The following is a 27,663-nucleotide window of genomic DNA, read 5'->3' as shown; positions in this document are numbered from 1 at the left end:
TGAACAAAGGATTTTCTTCCTGCTAACAAAGTACTTTATTCAACAAGAGAACAAGAGGCCCATGGGCCACATCGCTTAACTGGGTCACCATGGCCCATATTTAAAGATTTTCCATACACATTTGCGTGTAAAACTTTGATCCATATTGTGGCCCCAACCTACCCCCGGAGGTCATGATTTTTACAAACTTGAATATGCACTATGTCAGGAAGCTTTTATATAAATATAAACTTTTCTGGTCCAGTGGTTCTTAAGAAGATTTTCCCTATATATTTGTAAGTAAAACTTTGATCCTTTATTGTGGCCCCATCCTACCTCTGGGGGCCATGATCTGAACAAACTTGGATGTATATTTCAGCTTTTCTGGTCCAGTGGTTCTTGAGAAGATTCTTAAATGACCCCACTCTATTTTTGCAATTATCTCCCCTTTGAAGGGGGAATGGTCCTTCTTTTGAACAAACTTGAATTCCCTTCAGCAAAGGATGATTTGTACCAAGTTTGGTTGCAACTGGCCCATTAGCTCTGGAGAAGGTGATTTTTCAATATATCAGCAAGCAAAACTTTGATTCCCTATTGTAGCCCCACCCTACCCCAGAGGACCATGATCTCAACAAACTTGGACCCACTTTATACCAGGAAACTGTCAGGTAAATTTCCACTCTTATGGCCCAGTGATTCTTGAGAAGACTTGTAAATAATTTCCCTATATATTCGCATGTAAAAATTTGATCCCCTATTGTGGCCCCACATTACCCCAGGTGGTCATGATTTTCTGCATTATGTGAAGAACCTTTCATATAAATTTCATCTTTTCTGGTCCAGTGGTTCTTGAGAAGAATGACCCCACCTTATTTTTGTAATTATCTCCCCATGGTCCTTCATTTGAACAAACCGGAATCCCCTTTACCTAAGAAAGATTTGTACCATGTTTGGTTGAAATTGACCCAGTAATTCTGGAAAAAAAGTTGGAAGTATGAAAAGTTTACAGACAGATGACAGACAACGGGTCATCAGAAAAGCTCACTTAAAGCTCAAAATTGTTTACGGACATTAATAATCTCATTGCAGCATGAGCATAGCCCAGATGAAACAACTTTTACAATGCAGAAGTCAAATATCCTGGGCATGCATTACAATATGCTCACGGGTGAAAGAACAAGAGCAAAGAAGCTAAAGAGCATAGTTGCAAGGGTAAAGATGTACATGTAGTTTTGCTAGATGTCAACTTTGCAACTTCACTTCTTCATTCTCGTACTTTCACAACTTTGCCCTACACACAAAGGAGTCATATAGCAAGAGATGATCAGAACATCGTATAATTACCACAAATATCTCCACAAATTTCAACGATGTCTTCATTCAAGGGCTGTTCCAGTAAAACATATAAGGGACGGGGGAGGGTACTTGAAAATTAGGACGACTATCCATCAATGTGATTTTGGTATCCACCCAATAAGGCAAATAATGAAGCTTTTTGGGCATTTACAGAAGTAAATTTATTTATTCAAAAAGTAGAATTTAAAATATTCCCAAATCAAATTTTTTCCCCATTATATAGCACAAAATACATCTTCATCTTGATATCAACTTTATTTCAGTATTCAATACATGCAATTCCCTTTCAAGCATAATTTACACAATGCCAAGATTGCCTCAGTCAATTATGTGTTCTTCTGATTATCTTATCACTAATTACCCTGGTATACAGTTTGGTATAATAACCACCCATAGAAGCAATTTTGTGCAAAAGCCACCCACCATAGAATCATATCCCCCCAATGTGAATCACCCATAGATTTTTTAAAAAACTGCCTTCCCCTGGTACCCCATGTTATAATGGAACAGCCCTAAGCTTTTATCACAACTGATCACATTCCCCTTGATTAAATCTATGAAATTTTCCAGGGAAAAAGTATGGCATTTTAAAGATGTAGATAGATTACACATCACTCCTGTAGATCTCGTGTTTTCTGTAGCGTATTGTTGTACAGAATTATAATATACACGCAGATCTGATAATACAGTACAATGTATGTTTTACAAAAAGTCATGAGATTATTCTGCTTGGCATTTTTATTCTCATTTCAATTCTCAAATAAATAGAAAGAAATACAAGTTAATGAATTTATCGAATGGTCTATCATGAAAATATATCACTCAAAAATTGCACTAAGTTTTCATTTAAATCAACTGAGATCCAAGTTATCCATGTGAGCACTTAAATCATCTGTCTGTTTCTTTCTCTTGTGAGGAGGTTTAACTTTAACCTGTAATAAAAGGAAAGAAAATGCCCATGTCACTTTACATGCATACAAATATCACATATGTGTACATTTAAATTGATATATTACTATAAAGCATCTATTCAAAAAGCTAGCTATAATGCAAAAATTAATCTGATTGATTCTAAGTTCGCCTTTAATAATACTGGGTTGGTGGTGAATTACAATCTATTATACGTGTAAAATTTCATAAGGCATAGTGCTGGAGACCTAATATCATTCCTTAAATTTGCAATTAATATGATTTTTGAAAAATATTCATAAAAGGATTTGCGTGAACATATAGAATACCATTTTGGGAGTATTTATCAGCCGCATTTTTCTTGGAGATTTTAAATTTGGCAATTTTTCAAACTTACTAGCCATTGTAGTGGAATATCTCCTGCTGCCATTACACAATCAACCAATGAGAAAATAGTTATTCGTTCCTGCACACAGTCTCCCCCCTCTTTTTCTGGGTTCCATATTAGTGTCATCACAGACTGTTTCTGTTCTTTGATGAAGATCTTCTCTTTGATGTCCAATTTCTGAAAATACAGATAATGTCTTATATAAATTCACCATTAAAATTTTGTTACATATTTCAATAAGAAATTAATCTGAATAGATATATATTATTACTACAGTAACTTGATCAAAAGAGTCAGATCACATCAACTTGATAGGCACCGATTACGGGATCAAACAAGATATGAAGCATTAAGTTTAATCTGACGATCCGTGCCTGCAACATGACATGATCCAACCCTTCGGATCAAGTCATTGTAGTAAGGGCTATTCCAGAAATAAATACATGGGGGGGTCGGGAGGCACCTTTTGTATATACCAAGCACCCATAAAAAAAAATAAAAAATTACCCCATGACCCATCAAATTAATAAACTCATTTTACAATGACCCATCTAATAAAAAAAAAAAAAATAACCAGACCCACCACAAAAATATTTTTAAAAATGAAAACGGTACAAATCTCGCGAGGTTTTCGGGACAAACATTCTAGTCAATGACGCGGTAATGCCTGTGCGACATTATATCACAGTAGTTCTGAAGAAACGATGTCACATCAACAATCAAAGGAATCTATGGCGGGAATGTTGGAAAGATTGGGAGTCCAAACGATGCTATTATCATGAAATGGGTATGGATATGTTTTTCCACGAATCGTTCGTCTTCTAATGGAGCCCGCGCCTGGAGGCCTCTATATCACCGTCACACCGACTGATAAATATAACGCATCGGTACCCTCGTATAAATCAACTAAGCTTTGCCTATTTTTATTAGAAAACGGAATACCTATTGGTTTCAAAATATTCCCAAAATCGATGCACTGTAAACTGTAATAATCTACAGAACAGAGTTCGCCGCCATCACGTCCGAAGGGACCCTACTAAACGCGCCTCTAATTTGAAGAGTGCCGTAATGGAAAGTTATGCGCTGCAAAGAGCGACAACTCGAATAGTTCTATGTTACTTCCGATTTCCGATTTCGAAAGCAGCATTTTGAAAGCACGTTTTCAATTTACTCTCCGACGTTTTGTAACCAACACGACAAGAGCGACAATAAAAATATTCTGAAAACTCAACACCCACGTGGCACAAAATAAAACAATAGAAACTACCCACTACCCATAATAAATAATTTTTAACAGTCCAACCACGGACCAATTAAAATATGAAAAAATACAACCACCCACACAAAAAAATATCATTTGCCGCCCGACCCCCTCATTTTATCATTTCTGGAACAGCCCTAATGATAAATCTTATCATATACCACTTACATTTTATTTATTTATAAATACGCATTTGTATGATAATGAATTATTCATAATTAGGGCTGTTCCAGAAATGATCAAATGGGGGGGTCGGGCGGCAAACGATATTTTTTTGTATGGGTGGTCGTATTTTTTCATATTTTAATTGGTCCGTGGTTGGACTGTTAAAAAAATATTTATTATGGGTAGTGGGTAGTTTCTATTGTTTTATTTTGTGCCACATGGGTGTTGAGTTTTCAGAATATTTTTATTGTCGCTCTTGTCGTGTTGGTTACAAAACGTCGGAGGGAAAATTGAAAACGTGCTTTCGAAATGCTGCTTCGGAAATCGGAAGTAACATAGAACTATTCGAGTTGTCGCTCTTTGCAGCGCATAACTTTCCATTACGGCACTCTTCAAATTAGAGGCGCGTTTAGAAGGGTCCCTTTGGACGTGATGGCGGCGAACTCTGTTCTGTAGATTATTACAGTCTACAGTGCATCGACTGGGAATATTTTGAAACCAATAGGTATTCCGTTTTCTAATAAAAATAGGCAAACCTTAGTTGATTTATACGAGGGTACCGATGTGTTATATTTATCAGTCGGTGTGACGGTGATATAGAGGCCTCCAGGCGCGGGCTCCATTAGAAGACGAACGATTCGTGGAAAAACATATCCATACCCATTTCATGATAATAGCATCGTTTGGACTCCCAATCTTTCCAACATTCCCGCCATAGATGCCTTTGAGTGTTGATGTGACATCGTTTCTTCAGAACTACTGTGATACAATGTCGCACAGGCATTACCGCGTCATTGACTAGAATGTTTGTCCCGAAAACCTCGCGAGATTTGTACCGTTTTCATTTTTAAAAATATTTTTGTGGTGGGTCTGGTTATTTTTTTTTTTTTTTTTTTATTAGATGGGTCATTGTAAAATGAGTTTATTAATTTGATGGGTCAAGGGGTAATTTTTTATTTTTTTTTATGGGTGCTTGGTATATACAAAAGGTGTCTCCCGACCCCCCCATGTATTTATTTCTGGAATAGCCCTTAGCAAAAAGACAAACATGAAGTGAAATTATTTTTTGTGCACGCAGTTTTGTGTATGATGCGGTTGATCGCTTTACACAAAAGTGTGCGTTGATGCATTGTGATATCATTAGTTCAGAGACACATGACCTGGAAAGTCAGACTACACTGTGAACTTAACAGAATCATAACTTGGATTATTGATGGGTATATCATAAATATAATCTTCCAAATGTAATGAAACTATCGCTAAACAGATTTTAAGGGTCTTATCTTCAGACTTAGTGCAAGAAATGAACTCACATCACAGTAAACTCTTTTGATGACTCCAAACTTCATGATGAAGACATCAAATGCTTTGTCCAACACATTCATCACCATTGCTCTTTCTTCAAATGGACCAGCTTCCTGAAATTTAAAATCCTCTCAAGACAATGCACCAAGCTGAACATCAGTTAAGCAATTATCATAAGCACTGCATTTCCATGACAATATATTTACTTTTCTTTCATTACATGTAACACGTTTTGTGAGATGGCTTATTTGCTATAGCACATTTTTAATACATGTATGTACATCATAAACACTTCCAAAACACAACAAAATAACAAAATACATATATTTACAGTACTTCTTAGGTGTGAGAATTAAATAAAATAAGAGTACCTTCACAAATACAGCAAAGTATAGGTCGGAACTGAGCTCTTGCACCCGTTTGGAGTTGGTCTTTTTCTCATTACAATGGCTGGCCTGCTTGTTAATTTGCTGAGGAGTTAAGTTAATCTCTGTACTGTATCCTACAACAGTGCGAGAAAACATTAAGGACCTGTGCACCTATCTAGGACAAAAGAACCAGTCTGCCAATATCAAAGGATAGTCTTGTTTTTATACACTTTACTATGATCATTTGATGCATCTTTGATGCTTACGAACATGGAAAAAGATATGAAGGGTACCAAAATATGTGGTTAAACATTTTCTAGATTTCACTATTACCCAAATGTGGTATAGGGAAGTTGTCAATTTGACACATCTAACATGAACATTAACAGGTAACATTTTCTAATGCCAAAGAAAAACAATGACTGTTTGATAAGTACATGTCACTTAAATAAGCATCATAAACTAACCTAGCACAGCTGATAATGTTCTGTGAACTACGACGTCTGCATATCGCCTGATGGGGCTGGTGAAATGTGTATAGAGAGGGACATTTAAGGCATAATGTTTGTACAGCTCTTCATCATCAAGGCAGCCAGTGCAAAAATACAGAGCATTCTGAAATGCACAAAACACATTGTAAAAGAGTAAAACCTACTTTAGAGTGAAGGACCAGGGTCAGGTTATTTTGTTATAAGCACAATTCGTGATAGCCAATTATCTAATCCATCAGCAATTACAAGGAATGAGTTCACTACTGTAACCATGTTTTTTATGTAGGTTTTATTACAGGAACATTATAAGAACATCATACATGCATCATGGAGAAACTCCATGACTGCAATAACAAAAACTTTATAGTCTATGACAAATATCCTTTGGTAGAAATATTTAAAAAAAAAAATCTTCCCACCATACCTGCATTGGCTTGGAGCACATACTGACTAGGACTTGCATTCTAGCACCAGAGTATTCATCATTCCCAAGGTAGCTCCATAGGGACCTCTGAAAATAACTATAAAATGCAATCTCCAAGACAGATAGGTGTTGAATAAACAAAAATCAACTGAAATGCATGTACTGTATACAGGTGTGCATTAGATTTCCAAATTTTACCTGTAGATTCCCTGCACTACTGATGTCGATAGGAACACCAAGGCTTGCACATAGGTCTCTCTATATAGTACAAAAGTTTCAATTCTCATAAACTCTGAACAAAAAAATTGCATTTACTTCACAATTAAAGAAATACATGTACTTATCGATCATTTTCCTCAAATCTGTTTTCTGAGAAACCTACCATGTCCTCCATCATTTTAGATTTAGGTGGTGGGTGACGTCTCAGCAGAGCTTGTTTAGGAAATTCTTTATACGTCTTATGAGCCACAGCCATGTTAGCTAGCAACATGAACTCTTCTACTAACCTAGCAACAAAATAAATGTTAAGTAAATGCATAAATTAGTCACAAAAATTACAATACATACTTATTTCTCACAAAATTGAAGGTTATTCTTTTTTTTTTTAAAATTCGGACTAATATCAAAGAAACTAGTACTGAAACACACAATATCCTTAATTTCATTCATGAATCTAGAATATAACAAGAGGTACTGTGAGCAATGCTCACTAAGAATACCCCCCCCCCCCCCACCCTTACCCCAATCTTCCAAAGAATGTGTTGGTAATAGGTATAAACTACCTCTTTTCTGAGTGTAAAAAACAAATGGCATGATAAACCGAACCATATTGCTACTTCGATGTCCAGTGTGCGTGACCTTTGACCTTTTGACCCCAAAATCAATAGGGAACATCTTCATCCCATGGGTAGTCCACATGTATGATATGGTGACTGTAGGTGGAAAGGATAACGCTTTAGAGCCCGGAAACCATATTGCTACTTCAATGTCCAGTGCGCTTGACCTTTGACCCCAAAATCGATAGGGAACATCTTCATCCCATGGGTAGTCCATATGTATGATATGGTGACTGTAGGTGGAAAGGATAACGCTTTAGAGCCCGGAAACCATATTGCTACTTCGATGTCCAGTGCGCTTGACCTTTGACCTTTTGACCCCAAAATCAATAGGGAACATCTTCATCTCATGGGTAGTCCATATGTATGATATGGTGACTGTAGGTGGAAAGGATAACGCTTTAGAGCCCGGAAACCATATTGCTACTTCGATGTCCAGTGCGCTTAACCTTTGACCTTTTGACCCCAAAATCGATAGGGAACATCTTCATCCCATGGGTAGTCCATATGTATGATATGGTGACGGTAGGTGGAAAAGATAATGCCCGGAAACCATTGCGTCTACAGACGGACGGACAACCCAATTCCAGTATACCCCCCCCCCCCCCCCCCCCCCCAACAACAACTTGTCATTAATTCCTTTACCTGTTACTCTCTTTCTGCTTGTAGATATTGTAGCCATTAGGAAGCCCAGTTTCATCATTCATGCAGAACTGTAACTTGACCTGGTCCAGTCTTAGCGCCCCACTGTCCATTCGGTGTTTCCTTAGATTAACTGCAATCTAATATCCAGTGAAATCTTAAAACACATCTTCCGCAGCCTAATTCCACAGATTGCCACGATTTTACAGTTTCGCCACGATGTAATTTCATGGATGTGGTTTGAGTATATTACAATGTTATATAAATAGATTATCTTATAAAGGTTTTAAATTCATGAAACAAGAGTAACATACATTTAGAATTCAACCAAATATAATGAATTCATAGTTATTGTATTACTGCATACTAGTAGTTGTAAGATCTGATACGCTTTCCTTTTCCTATAAAATCTATCTGCATACTTGCTTTGTGTAAATTCAAGGTTCTCTCCTTGATTTCCTCCACAGAGAATGGTTCAGAAATGGAAGGTAACTCCTCTACTGACCATTCCTTATCTGGAAGTTCTATAAATCCCTGAGCATGCTCATATGCCAGCTTACAACAGGACTTAATCACTGATCGACCAAACCACTCCTCATAAATCTGATAATAGACAAACATTATTTCAGTGTAAAACAATATCACCATTCTATTTTTATATTACCAAATTTGTATATCTTTACACAAGAACTCTTTCTGCTCACAGGAACAGTGTTTGTCCATTACCTCTCCTTTCTCTGAAACTTTCCAAACTACAGAGAATGTCAATCGATCTTCATCGGGATTCAAACTGCAGAGTTCCTCACACAGAATTCTCGGCAACATGGGAATTACCTAGAAAAAGAGTTAAGGTCTTTTATTGAAATTTCTACATGCATATGAAAATATTTACATTTACCAAGTCAAAGTTTTTGACTTTGATATCTTACAAATTCTACTAACCATTTCCTCATGAATGTGTTGCAGTTGTAAATAATGCGCGTATGAATTTTGATAAATACAGTGTGTCTACAGTGAAACTTCTCCAAACCGGCCCCTCAGAATACCGGTTCTCCCTGAATATCGGCCGATTTTCAAAGTCCCGGCAGAAATCTTAACATTTCCTTACAAAGAAAGTCTTAAAAAACCGGCCACCCCTGAAAACCGGACATCGGCCACTTTTTAAAGTACATTTGTTAACAAACATGTGTAATTTACCCTTAACATACCAGCCACTTTTTGAAGACAAGAAAATCTTGGCCAAAGGTTAATTAAGATCGTCCAGGTGTGCAAATTGACTGACCAACTGGCCAGGTATGAAATTATCCATCGGAGGTCACCTGAGTATCATGTAACAACCTTCCAATGTTTGAATTAGGTTTGTGTTTAAATATAAGAATTTTACTTTTGGATGGAAGAAACATTGAATAGCTATGTGGTCATGAAGTACATGTGTCATTTTTATGTTCAATCAATAATCCTTTTTAAAAAACCTAGGTCTGAGACATCATAAAGAAAGGGTTATTTACTCCTTAGATAAAACCAATATAAGAAGATTTTCAAAGAATTTCTACATTTTCACTATATGACCAATAGAGCCCCACCCTAACACAAGAACCCCTGCCCCAGGGGCCATGGATTTCACAATTTAGGTAGAGGGCTCAACACTCATTATAATTATGCCCACAGTTTGGTTTCTTGATGTCCAGGAGTAAAGAAGAAGATTTTTTGATGGTTTTTGCCCCACCCCTCAGGCCCCAGGGGGGCAGGGACCACGAATTTCACAATTTTTGTTCCCCTTCACCCACAGATGCTATATGCCAAAATTGGTTGAAATTGGTTCAGGGGTTTCAGAGAAGAAGCTGAAAATGTTCAAATGTTAACGCACGACGACAGACAAAAACAGAAGATTTTCAAAGAAATATTGCATTTTCACTATATAATCAATCAGCCCCGCCTTTGCACCAGAACCCCTGACCCAGGGGCCATAAATTTCAGTTTTGAAAGAAGCATCCTTGATCATCATTATCATACTATTAGTTTGTCTACTTAATACCCAGCAGCAGAGGAGAGGATTTTCAAAGAAATAAAATGCATTTTCACTACATGATCAATAGGGCCCCACCCTAATACCAGAACCCCTGACCCAGGGGCCATGAATTTCACAATTTTGAAAGAGGCATCCTTGCTCATCATTACCATGCTATTAGTTTGTCTACTTAATACCCAGAGACAGAGAAGAAGATTTTCAAAGAATTTCTACATTTTCACTATATGACCAATAGAGCCCCCACCCTAACACACCAGAACCCCTGATCCAGGGGCCATGAATTTCACAATTTTGGTAGAGGGCTCAACGCTCATTATAATTATGCCCACAGTTTGGCTTCTTGATGTCCAGGAGTAAAGAAGAATTTTTAAAATTACACTCATTTTGATGGTTTTTGCCCCACCCCTCAGGCCCCAGGGGGGCAGGGACCACGAATTTCACAATTTTTGTTCCCCTCTACCCACAGATGCTATATGCCAAAATTGGTTGAAATTGGTTCAGGGGTTTCAGAGAAGAAGCTGAAAATGTTCAAATGTTAACGCACAATGAAGGACAAAAACAGATAGCAATAGGTCACCTGAATGATTCAGGTGACCTAATAAAAACATGAAAGTTGTGTATTTTTTTAAATTGTTTATTAGAGTTTTTGACAACTATTGAATTGAATTGAAAATAATCGAATCGTGGCCTAAGAATCGAAAATTGAACCGAACCGTGAGGTACAGTTTACCTGAATCGTTTCAGCCCTATATAACGGCATCAAACATTGCAATTATGCCCTCACAAATTTTCAAAATTGAAATTTATTTCTCAATTACATCTAATAAAGTGAAACTTACTTGTTTTCATAATACTGAACTATGTACACTGTTTGGTATTACATGTTGCATATATATTTTACAGAACGAGTGTCTCTGAATTAATTTCACAAAACTCATATCAAAGTATAACATGACTTCATATCCACAATGATTAAAATCAAGATTTACCTTTTGTATTAAGTAAACACTGGTGGCTCTTTGACCCGCAATTTTATCAAGTACCGTTCCTTCCTTCAAGAAGTAACTCACATCAGCTATGTGAACACCTACTTCAAAGTTACCTACACAACAAGGGAAAAAAATTACCAAAGCTGTTCATCATATCAACTGTCTTGTTTGTACTGCTGCTAAACCTTATTTGTACTTGTTCAGTATGGACTATACAATTTCTGCTGCTAAACCTTATTTGTACTTGTTCAGTATGGACTATACAATTTCTGCTGCTAAACCTTATTTGTACTTGTTCAGTATGGACTATACAATTTCTGCTGCTAAACCTTATTTGTACTTGTTCAGTATGGACTATACAATTTCTGCAGCTAAACCTTATTTGTACTTGTTCAGTATGGACTATACAATTTCTGCAGCTAAACCTTATTTGTACTTGTTCAGTATGGACTATAGGATTTCTGCTGCTAAATCTGTGCAGTACAATCTTTATGTTAGTCTTTATCGCAAATTCACCTTTGAATTAGAACGCTTTGGCCGATATAGTATTGTGTTGTGTGACGACACAATCGAATCCGTTTGTAATACAATTGCGAAATGCAAAAGAAACTCTCATTGGTCCATATGTATAAGTCCGCCCAAATTCCCTTATACGGGAGTAGTCAGCATTTGAAAACATGATGGCCAGATGCTAGATGGAAAAAAACTTCAAAGGAAGAAAGAGAAAAAGTTGTATTCTTGTGTTGTTGTTGTCTCATAAATTTAATATAAAAAAAATTCCTAACATATTTTCATACTATACTTGTGTCCAAACATACCTTAAAATATTTATTAAAGTCCCATACGACCCAAAACCTGCTTTTGATGATTTCGTTCGTAGACGTAGCGATGTTAGGTAGCCAGTCAATTCAAATCCCTGTTCATTTCCATACTCGCACAATAGCATCTAGATGTGTACTAATACCCCACAAATATTTTAGCTAAATAGTTTAAATAATATACCACCCCAGTCCTATTCAATGATAATCATTCAAATAGCAAAACTCACGGCAATGCGGCTTTCATTAGTCATGGGCGGCTGCGCCGGCCGGTCTCCGATCTAATGCATGGCTTATGTAGCATTTTCGATAATCAAGAGCTTATTTTACCTTTCCAAAAAACTGGTACAAAAATATTTAATTTCTATTAATTACTCATGTTGATAATAAATGAAGAGCGAATACATAACTTACAACCAATTTTATGAATAGATACCAATAGCAAGAGTTCGAATTGACCGGCTACCTAACATGGCTACGTCAAAAAACAAAATCATTTGAAGCTGCGAGTTTTCGGGTCTTGTGTGGCTTTAATGAATATTTGAAAGTATGTTTGGACACAAGTATATAGTAGGAAAATATTTTAAAATTTTTTTATATTGAGTTTATGAGACAGCAACACAAGAATACACCGATATCAGGCCTCAACCGTCCGCATCTTTTTGTGACCCGTAAATCGAAGGTTTCTATAGAGGTGGATCTTTTCAGAGAGCTATGTACAGTTCTCCAGCTACACTGAATCCGCTCGAGAAAGTGGGCGGGCTGTAATCGGTCAATGAAAACTCTTGTTGTATTACATGTACATCGAACATGTCATTCAAATTGTTCAATCGTCTCATTCAATTGTGTCGTCACACAACGCAATACTATATCGGGTAAAGTGTTCTAATTCAAAGGTGAATTGCGATAATATGCACAATAAACAAGAAAACATCCATTGGCCTTAACGATCACCTAGGTATCAAGCAACATATTTCTTATGCCAAAACAAATGATACAAATGGCTTCAATGGTGACAAACCTATTTAAACGGGATGTACATACACATGTACAAGCAAATGGTCTGGTATTCCAAAGTGGTAAATTCCCAAGGGGGGGGGGGGGGGGGGGGGGGGGGACTTCTGATAGAATGATGTTTGCATATTGTTGTTCAAGAGAAAAAAAATTATGCAGTATTTTTTGTCATTCTATGTAAAACTTCTGGCTCTACTTAATTATCAAAATTAAAAATTCAGTCTACAACTTATTTGTCATTACTGGCACTGGAAAAGATATTTGAGTGACAGATTGATGGACAGGGATTGCAATAGGTAATCTGAGTGACTCAGATGACTTGCAGAATACAATGCAGAAAACAAAGAGACTTACTACAAAGAAGAAATATTTACCATCAGGAAGCCTTTCACAAGACAGAGCATCATCTAAATCCCGTGCAGTGGCAGGATCAATGGTGAACACACATTGGGATCTGAAATCCCGGCGAGACTGATATTCCTCCACAGGAATCTTCCAAGGCAGGTTCTTGACAGGCAAGGTGTCAATGGCCTAGTCAATGAATGTTTCATCATTAGTTCAAAGTACAGTACATGTTAAATGAAGCTAGAAAAACATACCACAAGAGAAATTTTTGGAGACAAAATACTACACATATAGTATTATACATTGGCACAGTAACACTAATTTAATATCTTAGACATCTGAAAAACTTTTACATTACCTCCTGGGGAAATTCCGAGGAGTCAACATCATTTTCAATCAACATTCCCTCAGTCTCTGGCTCAATCTGCCCTGCCTCCCCAAGACTCTTCATCAGGGACCTAAACATTCAACAGACAAAATCACAGAAATCACCAATATCCAATCAACATACATGTATTTTCAATTCACAATGTTTAATTACCTGTTTAAGGACTACAAAAGATTATGATCTCCAAAATTTTTCTTACACCTCAACATACATTTCTCTAAAATCACAAAGTGCTTTCCCTATTTACTCAATGGCAATGCATTTACACACATATTTTCCTGAAATATCTCTTTATTTTTAATCCCTTGACTACGCAGACAAAATTACCCCTCTAATGCAACATTCACTTGACCCTAGACTTACCCAAATGCCTGAATGTTGTCTTTCCATTCTATCATTCTACAAATGAACAGGGTGTTCTTGTGATCATCTGGTCTTTCATAAAAATCTGCACAAAGGAAACATACATAGAGACTGTGTTTATTGCTCAAATTGTGGCAGTGTAGCAAAACCTGCAAAATAGACATACCTTTGGGACACTCTGCCATTGGAATTCTCATCCGCGGCATTCTAGAGTCAATGGGTTTGAAAAAGGCCCAGTTTTTGTTTTTGTCTGTCATCAGACTAATATTTCCAGTACAAGCTCTGTTATTCCTCTTCTCTATTATTGCCACTACCTACAAGGACAACAGGAAAATGAAAAGGTATTTCAGTGCACTCTAGATGTACAGTGAATATCTACACTGTACTTATTCATACTTCAGACCAATCTGACTATTACTTATTCTTACCATACGAGTATTTCAACTCAAACAGGAATTATGTGTGATTTCAGAAAACTATCAATATCAGGTTAAAGCATTCAATCATAAAAATAGACCCTGATCAAAAGATACACCTTTTTCCCTACCTTAGCTGTTGGTTGCAGAAGCTTCTTTTCTAGTCCATCATCTTTCTTCTCTGCTTTCTCCTGAAAGAGGGATTTTACAACTGTGCTATTATTAGTAAGGGCCCCATGTACAGACAGGTATTTCTTCTGGGGAGTGGATCGTGGAGTGTATTTTGGACTGTCAACTTTACTACCACTGGCATCCATTTCCCCTTCGTGACAATTCCCAGTGGCATTGTCAGTATCCCTCTCATCACACTTTTGTCTTCGTTCTTCTAGATCAGTTAGGTGTTTTTCATTTACCTGAAAATTCAATGTTCGAATGGGGTATAGAATATATAAATAAAGACAAAATGACCACCACATCAACAGACTTAATTATCTACTTGTATCTACCATTCTCTGTGTATGTGCTGAACAGACAAGAAAGACAATATAAGTTTTTAAATCAATTGTAATAGTAATGAAGCATATTTACAACATGACTTGGCATAAGGGCAAACTCAGCTATGCAACTGTAAACCATAATAGGTCTAGCTTACTTCAAAACACATAATTTGAGTTGTCAAACTTCTCAAGATTGAAATCAGTAGCTGTGCCATAAGCGATGTGCACTGCAAAAGCTGACAGTTAAAGATCAACAACTCGATGAGTGACCAGTTGAACTGGCAGTCACACTGCAAGAACCGGAAGTTGAGATCTTCAACAACTGGTGTCTACAACAAGAGCCAGCTGTTGTAAGCTAGACAAATTGTTGAGCGTGAGTAGTATACCATTTATAGCGCAGCTAGTGGGCCATGGCTATCTGACATTATCTACCACTAAACACAGCGTATTTTGGGGTAAATTATTTTAGCAAGATCGTAATTGATTGATGAAATATGCCCAGGCCCATCTCAATTTGCAATAGCAAAACTAAATAATTTGCCATGTTACAGATAGGGTGCACTGAAGGAAGTGGAGGAGTGGGGGCTGATAACATAAAGTATACAGCTTCACCACCACAAACAGTCTATTTATATCGACCAATGAGATCTTACATTTGTAAATGAAAAACCCATTCCGGAATGTCACATCTCATAAAAATTTCTATCTGTCAGCACAGACATCATTTATACATGCATAAACTCACATTTGTGCCAAACAAACTACAAAGACAATATAAGTTTATAAATCTATTGCACTATAAAAGAAACATATTTACAATATACCCGGTAGCTTGGCAGAATTCTGTGCATAAGAAACTGTCAACACTTGTACACAGAGTGGAATCAATGCACAAGCATCAGTTAGACTACACCTCTCACAGGGTCAATCTTAATCTCTACTTCTGTTTTTCCTATAAATGATTCACACCTACCCTCCACTCCATCTTGTCCTTGAATTGGACAGCCACAATGTCTCCATGGAAGGCTCGGTTCCGATCTTTTGTCCCGAAAATGAGGATGTCCCTCATACCATCCTGTATACAACATCACAATATTATTCAAGATCATATTAATCATTTTATACACATGAATACACATTATGAATTTACTAACATCCGTAGCTACAAGATTCTATTACCTGAACGTTTATACATGTAAATGTTTAACTTGAAATCATTCAATTCAATTTGTCAATAGAGGAAATATAACTATAAACTGTAAATTACATTTTCAATATAGAATTTTTTTTATCACAGTACATGAACATTGCTTGTGTACACAGAAAATATTGTACTCACTGGGTGGTCTATAAAACACTCCTCATAATTCTTCATGTTAATCCTAAGCTGACCCTTAAAAAACAAATAAAATTCACCTTAAAAAAAGCTGCAGACTATAAAACACTGAAATGTTTTATACAAACAATAAATTCAGATACATGTACTGCATATCAAATTTTAATTTGATGCATTTTAACTTTTCACTACATCTTCTTCCGATGCCTTATTTATTTACCTCAAGCAGTTCCCCTCGTTTCAGTCCAGCAGATACTTCCTCAGAGGACCAATAAGGCTCAAACATCTATACAATAATCAAACAGATATACAGTAAATCAAACATCTATACAATAAACAAGAGGCCCACAGGCCTTATCGGTCACCTGAGTACTAGTGAAAAATTATCACTACTCTTAAGGGCTATGAAATCTAGAAAAAAAAATCCTGTTCTGAATATCTATAAAGCTAAATTTTATCATTCAGCAACAGTATAAAACAAGATGTGTACTTAAAACTTCAATGCCCTCAAAAGTGCATACACTGATGAAAGGCTTTAAATACAATAGGTGTATTAAAATTAAAACATTAAATATGACTAATTTGGATCCATCCTAGAGTCATAACCCTGGGTTGAGAATTTCACTATATTTTGTACATCCTTTTCTGCTATCCCTAAGTATGCATTTAGATTGTATACAGTATCAGCAACTTACAGATAAATACTGTATACTAAGTTTGGCCCCCACCCTGGGGTCGGAACCCCTACCCCAGGGATCATCAAATTTACAATTTCGGTAAAGGACTACCTGCTCTTTCTAAATATCCATTTAGTTTCAATTTAGTATCAATAACACTAAAGAAGATGTTATTTAAGTGTTTTACAAATAAACACTATATACCAAGTTTGGCCCCACCCTGGGGTCAGAACCCCAGAACCCCGGGGATCATGAAATTTACAATTTTGGTAGAGGCTTTCCTGCTCTACATCACTATGCATTTAGTTTTTCTTACACGTGTGTGGTTCTTGGGAAGATTTTTGCAAATTAGTTAATTTTGGGCAGTTTTTACTCCACTCCTAAGGCCCCAGGGTGCACGAATCCTAAAATTTATAATTCATGTCCCCCTTCTTTCAAAGATGCTTCATACCAAATTTGAAAAGATTTGGAATGATAGTTATCAAGAAGAAGTTAAAAATGTCTATAGTTCACACACGCTTTGTGGGTTTCAATGGCACATATTGCTTGAATCCAAGCCTCCCTGAAAAGCCTATCATGGCTTCATCTATGGATACTTCCATGTATGGATTGTATTCCCGCTTGAAATTTACACGTAGGGCCTCAAGGATTGGTCTTACATGGGCAAGTTTGTCATGTCCTGGTTGATTCTTAGGAGGGTTTGTTGTAGTGTCAGCGACATGAAAGTAGCGTTGTATACTTTCAAACCTGGTCCGAGTAAACCTCTCTTCAATGCAGGATAAATGAAAGAGTATGTCCCTAGACCAATACAAGTCCTGAGATGGGGCAGAAACAATACCCATCACAATCAAGCACCCCAAGAATGCTCGCGTCTCCTCGGGAGTTGTTTTGTACCAACTTGGATTTGCTTTCGATCGTAATGCAAGTTCTGCATATCTGTTAGTTTCGTTTGACAGAATCGTATACATATCAGTAGGGAAAACCAAATTTAGGAAATCTATTTCCTTTTTGAACTCCTGTAATTCACTGGTGGGACCAGGTTGTGGGCCTGTGAATGCGGGAACATTTATTTGTCGCAAATTGTCACTCCAACGATTGTAATCCGCCAGTACAACGTCATCGTCACTACTTTCACTTTCTTCGTCCGATTCACTGTCAATGTTCGATATTTCTAAATCAGATCCTGCCGTTTCTGCATCATCTAATTCTAATAATGCAACATATTTAGTTTCTGCTTCTTCAACATCTCTTAAGGTATTCAATGTATAATGACCATATTTCATATCTAATAAATGGATGGTGGAATATTTGTAACCATGGTATCATTTTGAAGGGTTCATCAAATAAAAATAACCCACGGTAGGAATTTTCTAAATTTTGTTTACTGCTTGATAGACCTAGAATTTAACATTGAAGTATATGGGAAAAGCATCTTTTATTACAATATCTTAAAAACAAATTATATATTCATACTAATCTCTTGGTAGAAAGTTACATACACTTTCTTTTTATGAAAATATGAAATAAAATTAATCATTGACCACACACATTTTTAGAAAATTAGATTTTTCTTATTTTTACAAAGGGTAGACAACTCTTCCAAAAAGTCTTAAGTGCAAAAAGGTCAGCTTCTAATCATTTACCAGTCATGTGAATTTCATCCGCTTCACTTTCATCATTATTTAACAATAAAGTTTTATGTTGATCTAAATCCTTCAAAATTGTTCCTTATCCTTTCATTATACATGGAATACCTTAAGGTAAAACCTTCAAATTCTTTGCCACTATCGCCACTCTGAACATCTGCCGCCATTACGATCAACATCTGTTTACACGCTTCACAATTTCTTTGTCTATGTCTATTTTTATCATGAATAAATTATATTAACAACACCAAAACATTTATAAACCTTTATTCTATTGGTTTAAATACCCAAAAGTCCGACATTTTCTTTTTATCCCACCAATCAGAGCTTGTATAACTACCTAGTAAATGTGCGAGTATAGTCGTCATTGGCCACAGACAGTGGGGTTTTCCCGACGACTATACTCGTCACTGCAGATAAAGGCGCTATAAATACGACGAGTATAGTCGTCAGTGGGGCTGAATGACCATTTTGGTCCCACCCTTATACCAAAACCCCTACCCCTGGGATCATCAAATTCACAATTTTGGTAAAGGACTACCTGTTCTTTCTAAATATCTATTTAGTATCAATAGCACTACAGAAGACGTTATTTAAGTGTTTTACACATAAACACTATATACCAAGATTGGCCCAGCCCTGGGGTCAGAACCCCTACCCCGGGGATCATGAAATTTACAATTTTAGTAGAGACTTTCCTGCTCTATATCACTATGCAGTTTTTCTTACACATGTGTGGTTGTAGAGAAGAAGATTTTTGAAAATTGGTAAATTTTGGGCAGTTTCTGCCCCGCCCCTAGGACCCCAGGGGTGCTGGAGTCCTAAAAATTATAATTTATGTTCCCCTTGTCCCAAAGATGCTTCATGCTAAATAGGAAAAGAATTGGACTGGTAGTTATGAAGAAGAAGTTAAAACTGTTGAATTGTTAATGCACGACGATGGACAACAACCAATTGCAATAGGTCACCTGAGTAAACTCAGGTGACCTAATCAAACAGCTATACAATGAATCAAACAGCATTACAATAAATGAAACTGCTATACAATGAATCAAACTAAATCAAACTGCTATACAATAAAACAAACTAAATCAAACAGCTATACAACAAGAGCTGTTTGTAAAACATATATGTCCCCCCCCCCCCCCCCCCAAATGCAAAATTGAAAAGGGTTATACACAGACATTGATAGTAGTATCATCAATTCAAAATATTGAGCATACAATATCTTCCTATGTCAAGAGTGGATTGACCAGGTGACCTAAAAATTGATAGAGGTCAGCTACTCCTTATGCTGTACCAGTGTACCAAGTTTGGTGTCAATCAAGCAAACAATTCTTAAAATATAGGAGAAAATATATTACTATGTCCAGTTCAACCATTGACCTTGTGACCTCAAAATCAATAGGCGTCATCTTCTCCTGAAGTTGTACCAAAGTACTAAGTTTGATGTCTGTCAAGCAAAGGGTTCTCAAGATATTGAGTGGACAGTATATTCCAATGTCCAGTTTGACCCTTGACCTTTGACCCTGTGACCTCAAAATCAATAGGTGTCATCTTCTCCTGAAGATGTACCAGTGTACCAAGTTTAATGTCTGTCAAGCAAAGGGTTCTGATAGTGAACGGACAGTATATTCTTATGTCCAGAGTAGATTGTAGATTGACCCTTGACCTTTTGACCTGAAAAACACTGGGGTCCTCTTTTACTCATAACCAACCCACATATGAAATATCATTATGATCAAGTGAATGGTTCTCAAGATATTGAGTGGATGACATGGTCTACCAACCGACCGACCAACATACTGACCGACCGACCGACAGGTGCAAAGCAATATATGCCCCTCTTCTTTGAAGGGGGCATAATAATATGCTATACAATAAATCAAACTGATAAGTTTCCAACAACAGTCGCCATTTCACTTCCACTGCACATTTTAAAATACATCTACACATACATCTAAAAGAGTTCACGCATGTTCATCCTGTAACTTATAATGATTAATTATGTATAATTTTTCACATTTGTAAAAAAAATATATCTACATATACTTCTAAAAGAGTTCATGTATTTTCATCTGATGACTGATGTATGATTTTTCACATAATTGTTCAATGTATAATAGACATTCTTCTATAAATACATATATTTCGATGATGCAATGTATTATTTTTACCTGTTGTTTGGTAGACTGTCCCCTATTGCTATTTGGCTGTTGACCTGAAATTCAAATACGAACTTTTAACTATAGAATTTGACTTGTCAGTCAGTGGTGAAATATAAAACTACCAATGAAGGTAATACAATTCATTTAATTCATTGTGATACTGTTATTTACTTCACTAACAAACTCAAAGGGAAACTAGAAATATGTTTATATTACATGAATTACACCAATGTGATTCATTTAATTCATTGTGATACTGTAATTTACTTCCCTAACAAACTCAAAATGAAACTAGAAATATGTTTATATTACATGAATTACACCAATGTGATTCATTTAATTCATTGTGATACTGTAATTTACTTCCCTAACAAACTCAAAATGAAACTAGAAATATGTTTATATTACATGAATTACACCAATGTGATTCATTTAATTCATTGTGATACTGTAATTTACTTCCCTAGCAAACTCAAAAGGAAACTAGAAATATGTTTATATTACATGAATTACAGTGGAGCCTCGGTAATCCGGACGCCATTAATCCGGACGCTTCACCTTCCGGACGATTTTTCTTGGGAACGGAATATTTATATGTTATTTTGCATCATTAATCCGGAAATTCGCGTTCCGGATCCGGACGGTCACTTTTTACTACAAAACGTTATAATGCATTGAAAATTGTACCGTTAATCCGGACGGTAATTTTGTTTAGGGAAGGTCTGTGTCGAACAATTTTAGCAAGGCGTAAATTATAAAGAAAACAAGCCAAACTGTCTAATTGAAGCAATTACCTGTACCCTGTCAACACCTCCCTCCAATTCGATGGTGTGTGATGATAAGTCCGTTAGATAGCACGTGCCGATCGAGACATTGTATTGCCAATTTTTGCACATAAGATCTTTATTGCATGTAGTGTTGAATTTTGTAAATAAATCTGTAGCATATTAATTTATAGTCTTGATCAATACCCTAATAGTATTAATAAATTAAACATCATGCCGTAATGATATTTTTTAACTGCTACACATATCAGTTGTCCTGATTCGTAAATTGATATCGGCTTATTCAAATCTAAAGAGTGTAGATTATACTTCTAGATTCTGGATTTTATACTGTTGATTGGCATGAAATATACATGTATGTTCATGCACATGTAGTATAAGTTTTTAACGTTTAGAATGTCACGCATGTAGAATGTACCTGTGTACGATTGATTCTTGTTACGATGTTGTAGCGCTTTATTGCTTTCGAATTTTTAAACTCTGGGTAGAAGTGAGAAAATTACCATTTTAAGGAAAATGACAATTAAATTTTGTATGTACCCGTAATGTTAGTTTCACCCGAGTTTTGTTCCGTTATCATCGCATCATGAAAATAATAGATGCACGTGGCTAGATCAAAGCAGTAGTAGGTCTTGATATTACGAGCTTAAATGATTTTTGTTCTCCCGATATTGTCTTGGATAATTATAGAACAAGAAATATAAACTCTGGCAGATTGAATTTTGGTTAAAGAATGTTTCAACTGACATGATAATCACGAAATTTTTATATCAACTTTGGACGATGAAGATTGTTTTAACAGACCGCCGAACCTGAGAATCATGACAGATGGAAATTACAGGCCTCTTTAAGAAGTAAAAGTGTGATGAAATGTTTGAAGTGTAATTGATTATGTTAGTTACTAATGATTAATTTACTTATAGTTACATACAGTGCTTCATTATTTGTTTTAGTGCATACGGTACACAGTTTTGTATATTTATTTGTAGGGTTCATATATACGTACAATGTAAGCACAGGCAAATACGCTGAACACGTACATTAAATTTTAGTGCTTTGAAATACATGTAAATGTTAACATCATCATAATTAAGGTCTTCCGTAACAACGGAAGACCTTCTACTGATTGTGCTGGTTAGGATTATTCTTATTATTCTTTTTTTTCTTCTTTTTCCTAGACGCTAACTTTGAAGCTTCATATCTCGTTCATTTCTGCATGGATTTTGCTCAAATTTTCAGGGTTTATAAACTTTACAGAACACTTTTAAAATCATGTACTACATTTCAGAAATACCCTTCTGTTCACGAGTTATTCCCCTTTGAATGAAATTTTAGGGGCTTTGGTTTCCAGACAAAGGCTCCGAGACTGTAAAAGCTTGAGCAGAAAATGCATTGAAAAAGAAAAGTAGGAGCATTGTAGTTGTGCACATCGTTTTTTGATTACAGTGTTCGAAATGGTGGTTAACAGGGTTCAAAAATAAGGACGCCTAAAGGAGCAAAAAATTACACATATTTTCCTTTGTATCTTTTAAACTAAAAATATTTTGTTAAGACATGTAGAACAAAAGTTGCGCAAAATGTTAAGAGCTTTCTTTTGATATTCCTAAAAAGGGGCTGGCCCCTTCAATTAGGGATCTGGTGATCTTCAAAGTTTTCGCTTTATAACTCAAAAACGGTAAATATTTCGATATGGCTTTCGCTGGAAAAGTTGTTTTTTAACATCTTATTGATCTCATAAACATGATATTTTGCTCGAGTATTGCGTTATATATGAGTAAAAAGCTTGACCCGCAAACAGGTAACCGTATCATTAAGTAGGTGAAGGGGGGAAAATATGCGTATAACTTAAATAAACTTGCTTTAATTGATAAATCTGACTTCATGAAATGCTAATATTCTTTTAAAATAAGGTTTTAACGTGATCTATAGTTCCTTTAAAAATCATCTATCGACAACTTTCTTTTGTTATTATTTAGTAACTTTAATATAAACAATCGTTCCAAAGAAAAAAGAGGAAAAGGTTATCTCTTCTACGTTTGTTATTAAAACAACGATATATTTGATTGAAGAAACAAACCTTCAAGCATAGAATAACTCAGTCATTAACTACACGCATCTTACATACACCGCGGGGTTTGTTTTTGTTTACAATTACGTAACCGCCTCGAGGAACCAACGCGTGTGAACCAGGGCATGTACACAAAGTAAACATTGTTGTCCTAAATACAACACAGAATGTTATGTTTTTGATTATATTGGATTTTTAGAATAATTCAGTCTTTCCGGGGATGTATACACTTCTTTATATACGTCCCTGGTCTTACGTTTGATTTGTTTTAAATTCAAAACTCTAGAGCATTGAGTCAGGCATCAATTTTAAAATCTGCAATTTAATATACAGTTCGTTTCTCAATCATGTCTAATTGAATGTGTATTTAATATCGGAGATTCATCGCTGCTGAACAAGCAATCTGTGATTTCACACTACTCTAACTGAACACACAAGCTTTACTCAAATTCTTCGTTGTGAAAAAGAAAATGGATACATTTTACAAACATAACGAATTATTTCTGAGCATGTTTCGAAATCAATAGTTTATAATCATGATTAAACCAAATCTAAACATGCGTATAGAATATTCAGAAACCCATAGCCGACCAGTCTCATTTCAAATGATTTGTTGTTTTATTGTTTAAAACAGGGCTTTCAAAAGTAGCCGGTAGCCGGCGGATTTCCGCCGCCTATAGTAACATTAGGTGCCGGCTACTTTAGTGACAAAAATGTATGTCCAATGAAAAAAACTTTTATAAAACTTTAAACATCTTCCAAACTTTAGTAGACTCAGAAATCGCGGCCGTATCAACTAGGATGTAAAAACATGTTTACTTGCGCTAAATTTAGTTCAGGTAAATACCGGCACCTGATTGGTCGTCTGTTGGTGTAGAAAATAATACTCAATTGCAATAGTCGGAAAGCCTCGGATTTACCCAATTCGTGACAACACAGACGAGAAGTTCCGAAAGATAACAACAAGTCCTGAACGTAAAAATCAATGATGTTGACGGAATGAAGAGAACAAATACCCTGTTCAGTTTCGGCTTTAAAAAGGCCAGAAGTGAAAGTGACACAAGTATAATATCAATCAACAATTTTAAAGCGAAAACAGAATTTACTCAGGAAAGATTTCAGACTTGCTATTCTTTTTAATTTGCAAATGCCCATGTGGTATTAAATAAAAACGAAAGTAGAATTTTTCAGCACAAATTCGCTATGTTACCAACAAATCTGTAGCTGTTAACTTGAATTTGTGGAAAAATAAAATTATAGGTCATTTAAATGTTACTTATTAATTTGTAATAAAGATTGTTTGGGTTTTATTTAAAAAATATTGGGGTGAGCAAAAATTAATTGATACAGCATTGCAAAACATAATTACATGTAGTTATCTTGATGCACTTTATTTTTCATTTTGCATCAAAATTAGTACTTTGCAATGTTGAATTTTTTAAGTCTTTGCATGAACAGAAAATTTCACATATGAAACAATAAATTCATGGCAAAAGTAAAAATTTCAGGCAAAAAAATGACAATTTCAAAGCTGCATTTAAGTGCCAGGAAAACGCCAGAATGCAGGATTTTGCGTCATTTACCCCAGACCCCCGGCTGTAAGGGCGTCGAGCTATGCTCGGCGTGCGATACGGCTGTGCCGTTCGCATTGGATCGCCTTCTACTTTTTCATTTCAGCCTCCTACTTTTAAATTTGTTGAAAGCCCTGGTTTAAAAACAATGACTTTGATTAAACATTGATTCAGAACTCCTGGTCCAAATTATGTAACTTCAGCACGTGTCCCTAGCGTGAAATTCATACGCGACTTCTGTGCACACTGTGTACATAATATACCTACATGTATTTACGCCGATAGATATTAAAGTTTTAAAAAATATTCAAGATTTGAGAGCAATTTATGTGATTTGTATGTATAAATAATTCAAACTCGATGAAGTATTCTCTTCAGTTTTTCATGTTAACTGAGGCTGCATTAGGACCTGACCCAAGGACATTGGTAAAATTCAAGGTTTTTATGTCACACAGCTCCGACGGAAGACCTCTCGTTGCTTTGCAACGAGCTTTGCTCTAGTTTATTTACTAATGCAAATTGTCAAATCCAATGATAGAATGTGTTTAATTCACTATGCATCAATAAAGTAGGCATATATTGGTTACTTATGTAAAGATAGAAAATATGCGATTCAATTATCCGGACGCTTCATTTATCCGGACGATTTTGCTGAGAACCAAAGTGTCTGGATTAACGAGGCTCCACTGTACCTCAATGTGATTGTTCAGAAACATGCTAAAAACTCAAAATCTAGGAATTTGAGGTTAAGTACATACTGAGGACCAAGGTAAAAACTTCTGGGCAAAATAGTTACATGTGTATGCTTTTGCCAAGATGAAGGCAGCAGCATCAGATTGTCATAACTAAGCTACATGTGAATGCAATTTGAAAATCTGAAAATGTGAGATTTAAATGTTTTTATAAAGTTTGCAGAAGACATGTTAATCAAAAATGAGTTATATATGCAAAATCCAGGGAATGTGAAATCAATTCAGAAGAAAGGTTATGGTGATCAAATTGAGCCTAGTTGTTATGCTACGTACAAAGATGTTTTTTTGTACATAATAGCAAAGTCAGAAATCCAGAATTGTGAGGTCAAGGCCATAAAGGAGGTGTGGGTTTGAAAAAATATTGGGCATAGATGTCATGCTGTCAATACGATGTAAATCTCTACGAAGACTTTGTATTGTTAATTTAAAAATGAGCTAAATGCAAATTGGGAAAACACTTACAGAATACAGAAGACGGGATAAGTCATGGACAATGACCGACACTAAATGTGCCTGAAATTTCCAGGGTGAGGCATAAAAAAGCTCAAATGGTACAAAATCAACAGAGATATCAGATCAGGACATACCTAATTACAGTTAAATACCTTTTTTATTTCTTTTCCCTCCATGGTGGCCCCTTCCTTGAGCAACATTATTCTCCATTGCTTCTTCCCTAGACTCTCCCTCCAGATTCTGATGACTCCCAGGTCTCCCACTGAAAATTACTCCCTCTTCATTCTGCTCTCTGTTTCTACTTTCATTTTCAACCAATTTTCCACTACCAGCTCTACTTCTATTTTCTTTTTGATTTCTTACAAATTTCTTGTTTCTGTTTGTTTTACTATTTTCATCCTGTTGATTTTCTAGAGAATCTGCCCCCTGTCCCTTTTTCTTATCTTTTCGTTTTCCTCTTCCACTATTTGGTCTATCAACATGATCATCAGTTTCATGCTGAGAAGTTCTATTGTCTTCATTTTTACTCTTCCTTTTATTTTTCGGATTTCCCTCTGGGCTTTCAGATCCCTGGGAACGTTGCTTAGGTTTCACACTATCCGGTCTTTTCTCTGTCTGAGCTGCAGCACGTTTACCCTTACTGTCTGGCCTTGTCTTCTGAGATTCCACAACAAAAGATTTAAATGCCCCTTCTTCTAAAACACCGCCATCATTTTGTCTTTCTCTTTCTTCTAATTTTTCAGAAAATGCACTGTTTTCAGTTTTCTTACCCCGAGATTTTACTATGAAAGGTTTAAACTCACAACTGTTCAGAGAAATATCCTCCGAATTTTGTAATATATTTGAAGTTATTCTTTCAGTACCCCTCGCCTCATTCCCCATAGATTTTTGCGTTGAATCGACAATCATTTCAAACACTTTCTTCTTGTTTTCTTTTGTTGGAACAGTTTTCTTCTCTTCTTGATCCACCTACAACAAATCAATCTCTGTAGTCCTACTCTAGAATCATGAATTCCTATGTTTTAAGTCAATGAAGCATTAAATAAACAGGTATTCTTCAATGGTTTCAATATGAAGTGTATTCCATGGTAATGAATAAAGAGCACAGATGCTAATTTTATCAATCACTATAAATTTCTTATGTCATACATAGTACAAGTACTTAATTTCATTAAACACCATTCAGTGTTAATTTGCAACAATGTAAAATCATAAGTGCTTAGT

General features: G+C 35.9%; 1 protein-coding gene across 3 annotated transcripts in view; it reads right to left on the bottom strand.

The window, feature by feature from the left end:
- Positions 1 to 2,055: 2,055 nt before the first annotated feature.
- The window catches only part of LOC125653691 (DIS3-like exonuclease 2), a 34,664-nt gene continuing 9,056 nt past the window's right edge, over positions 2,056 to 27,663 (bottom strand). For all 3 annotated transcript variants that reach the window (XM_048883257.2, XM_056147195.1, XM_056147241.1), the window contains exons 3-24: positions 26,592 to 27,408; positions 20,820 to 20,863; positions 16,540 to 16,605; positions 16,323 to 16,376; positions 15,957 to 16,058; positions 14,618 to 14,899; positions 14,237 to 14,384; positions 14,071 to 14,155; positions 13,678 to 13,777; positions 13,349 to 13,505; positions 11,143 to 11,255; positions 8,851 to 8,958; positions 8,551 to 8,727; positions 8,128 to 8,264; positions 7,029 to 7,152; positions 6,845 to 6,904; positions 6,647 to 6,733; positions 6,199 to 6,346; positions 5,735 to 5,865; positions 5,372 to 5,476; positions 2,642 to 2,809; positions 2,056 to 2,267 (exon numbers count right to left, since the gene is read on the bottom strand). In XM_048883257.2, coding sequence (XP_048739214.2) covers positions 2,187 to 2,267; positions 2,642 to 2,809; positions 5,372 to 5,476; positions 5,735 to 5,865; positions 6,199 to 6,346; positions 6,647 to 6,733; positions 6,845 to 6,904; positions 7,029 to 7,152; positions 8,128 to 8,264; positions 8,551 to 8,727; positions 8,851 to 8,958; positions 11,143 to 11,255; positions 13,349 to 13,505; positions 13,678 to 13,777; positions 14,071 to 14,155; positions 14,237 to 14,384; positions 14,618 to 14,899; positions 15,957 to 16,058; positions 16,323 to 16,376; positions 16,540 to 16,605; positions 20,820 to 20,863; positions 26,592 to 27,408 — 3,294 coding nt within the window. In that variant the 3' untranslated portion in view covers positions 2,056 to 2,186. The remainder of the gene's footprint in view (positions 2,268 to 2,641; positions 2,810 to 5,371; positions 5,477 to 5,734; positions 5,866 to 6,198; positions 6,347 to 6,646; positions 6,734 to 6,844; positions 6,905 to 7,028; positions 7,153 to 8,127; positions 8,265 to 8,550; positions 8,728 to 8,850; positions 8,959 to 11,142; positions 11,256 to 13,348; positions 13,506 to 13,677; positions 13,778 to 14,070; positions 14,156 to 14,236; positions 14,385 to 14,617; positions 14,900 to 15,956; positions 16,059 to 16,322; positions 16,377 to 16,539; positions 16,606 to 20,819; positions 20,864 to 26,591; positions 27,409 to 27,663) is intronic.

The sequence above is a fragment of the Ostrea edulis genome, chromosome 1 (assembly GCF_947568905.1).
Source record: "Ostrea edulis chromosome 1, xbOstEdul1.1, whole genome shotgun sequence".
Taxonomy (NCBI): Eukaryota; Metazoa; Mollusca; class Bivalvia; order Ostreida; family Ostreidae; genus Ostrea; species Ostrea edulis.
The sequence above is the reverse complement of the archived record's forward strand: the minus strand, read 5'-3'. Positions and strand labels throughout refer to the sequence as shown.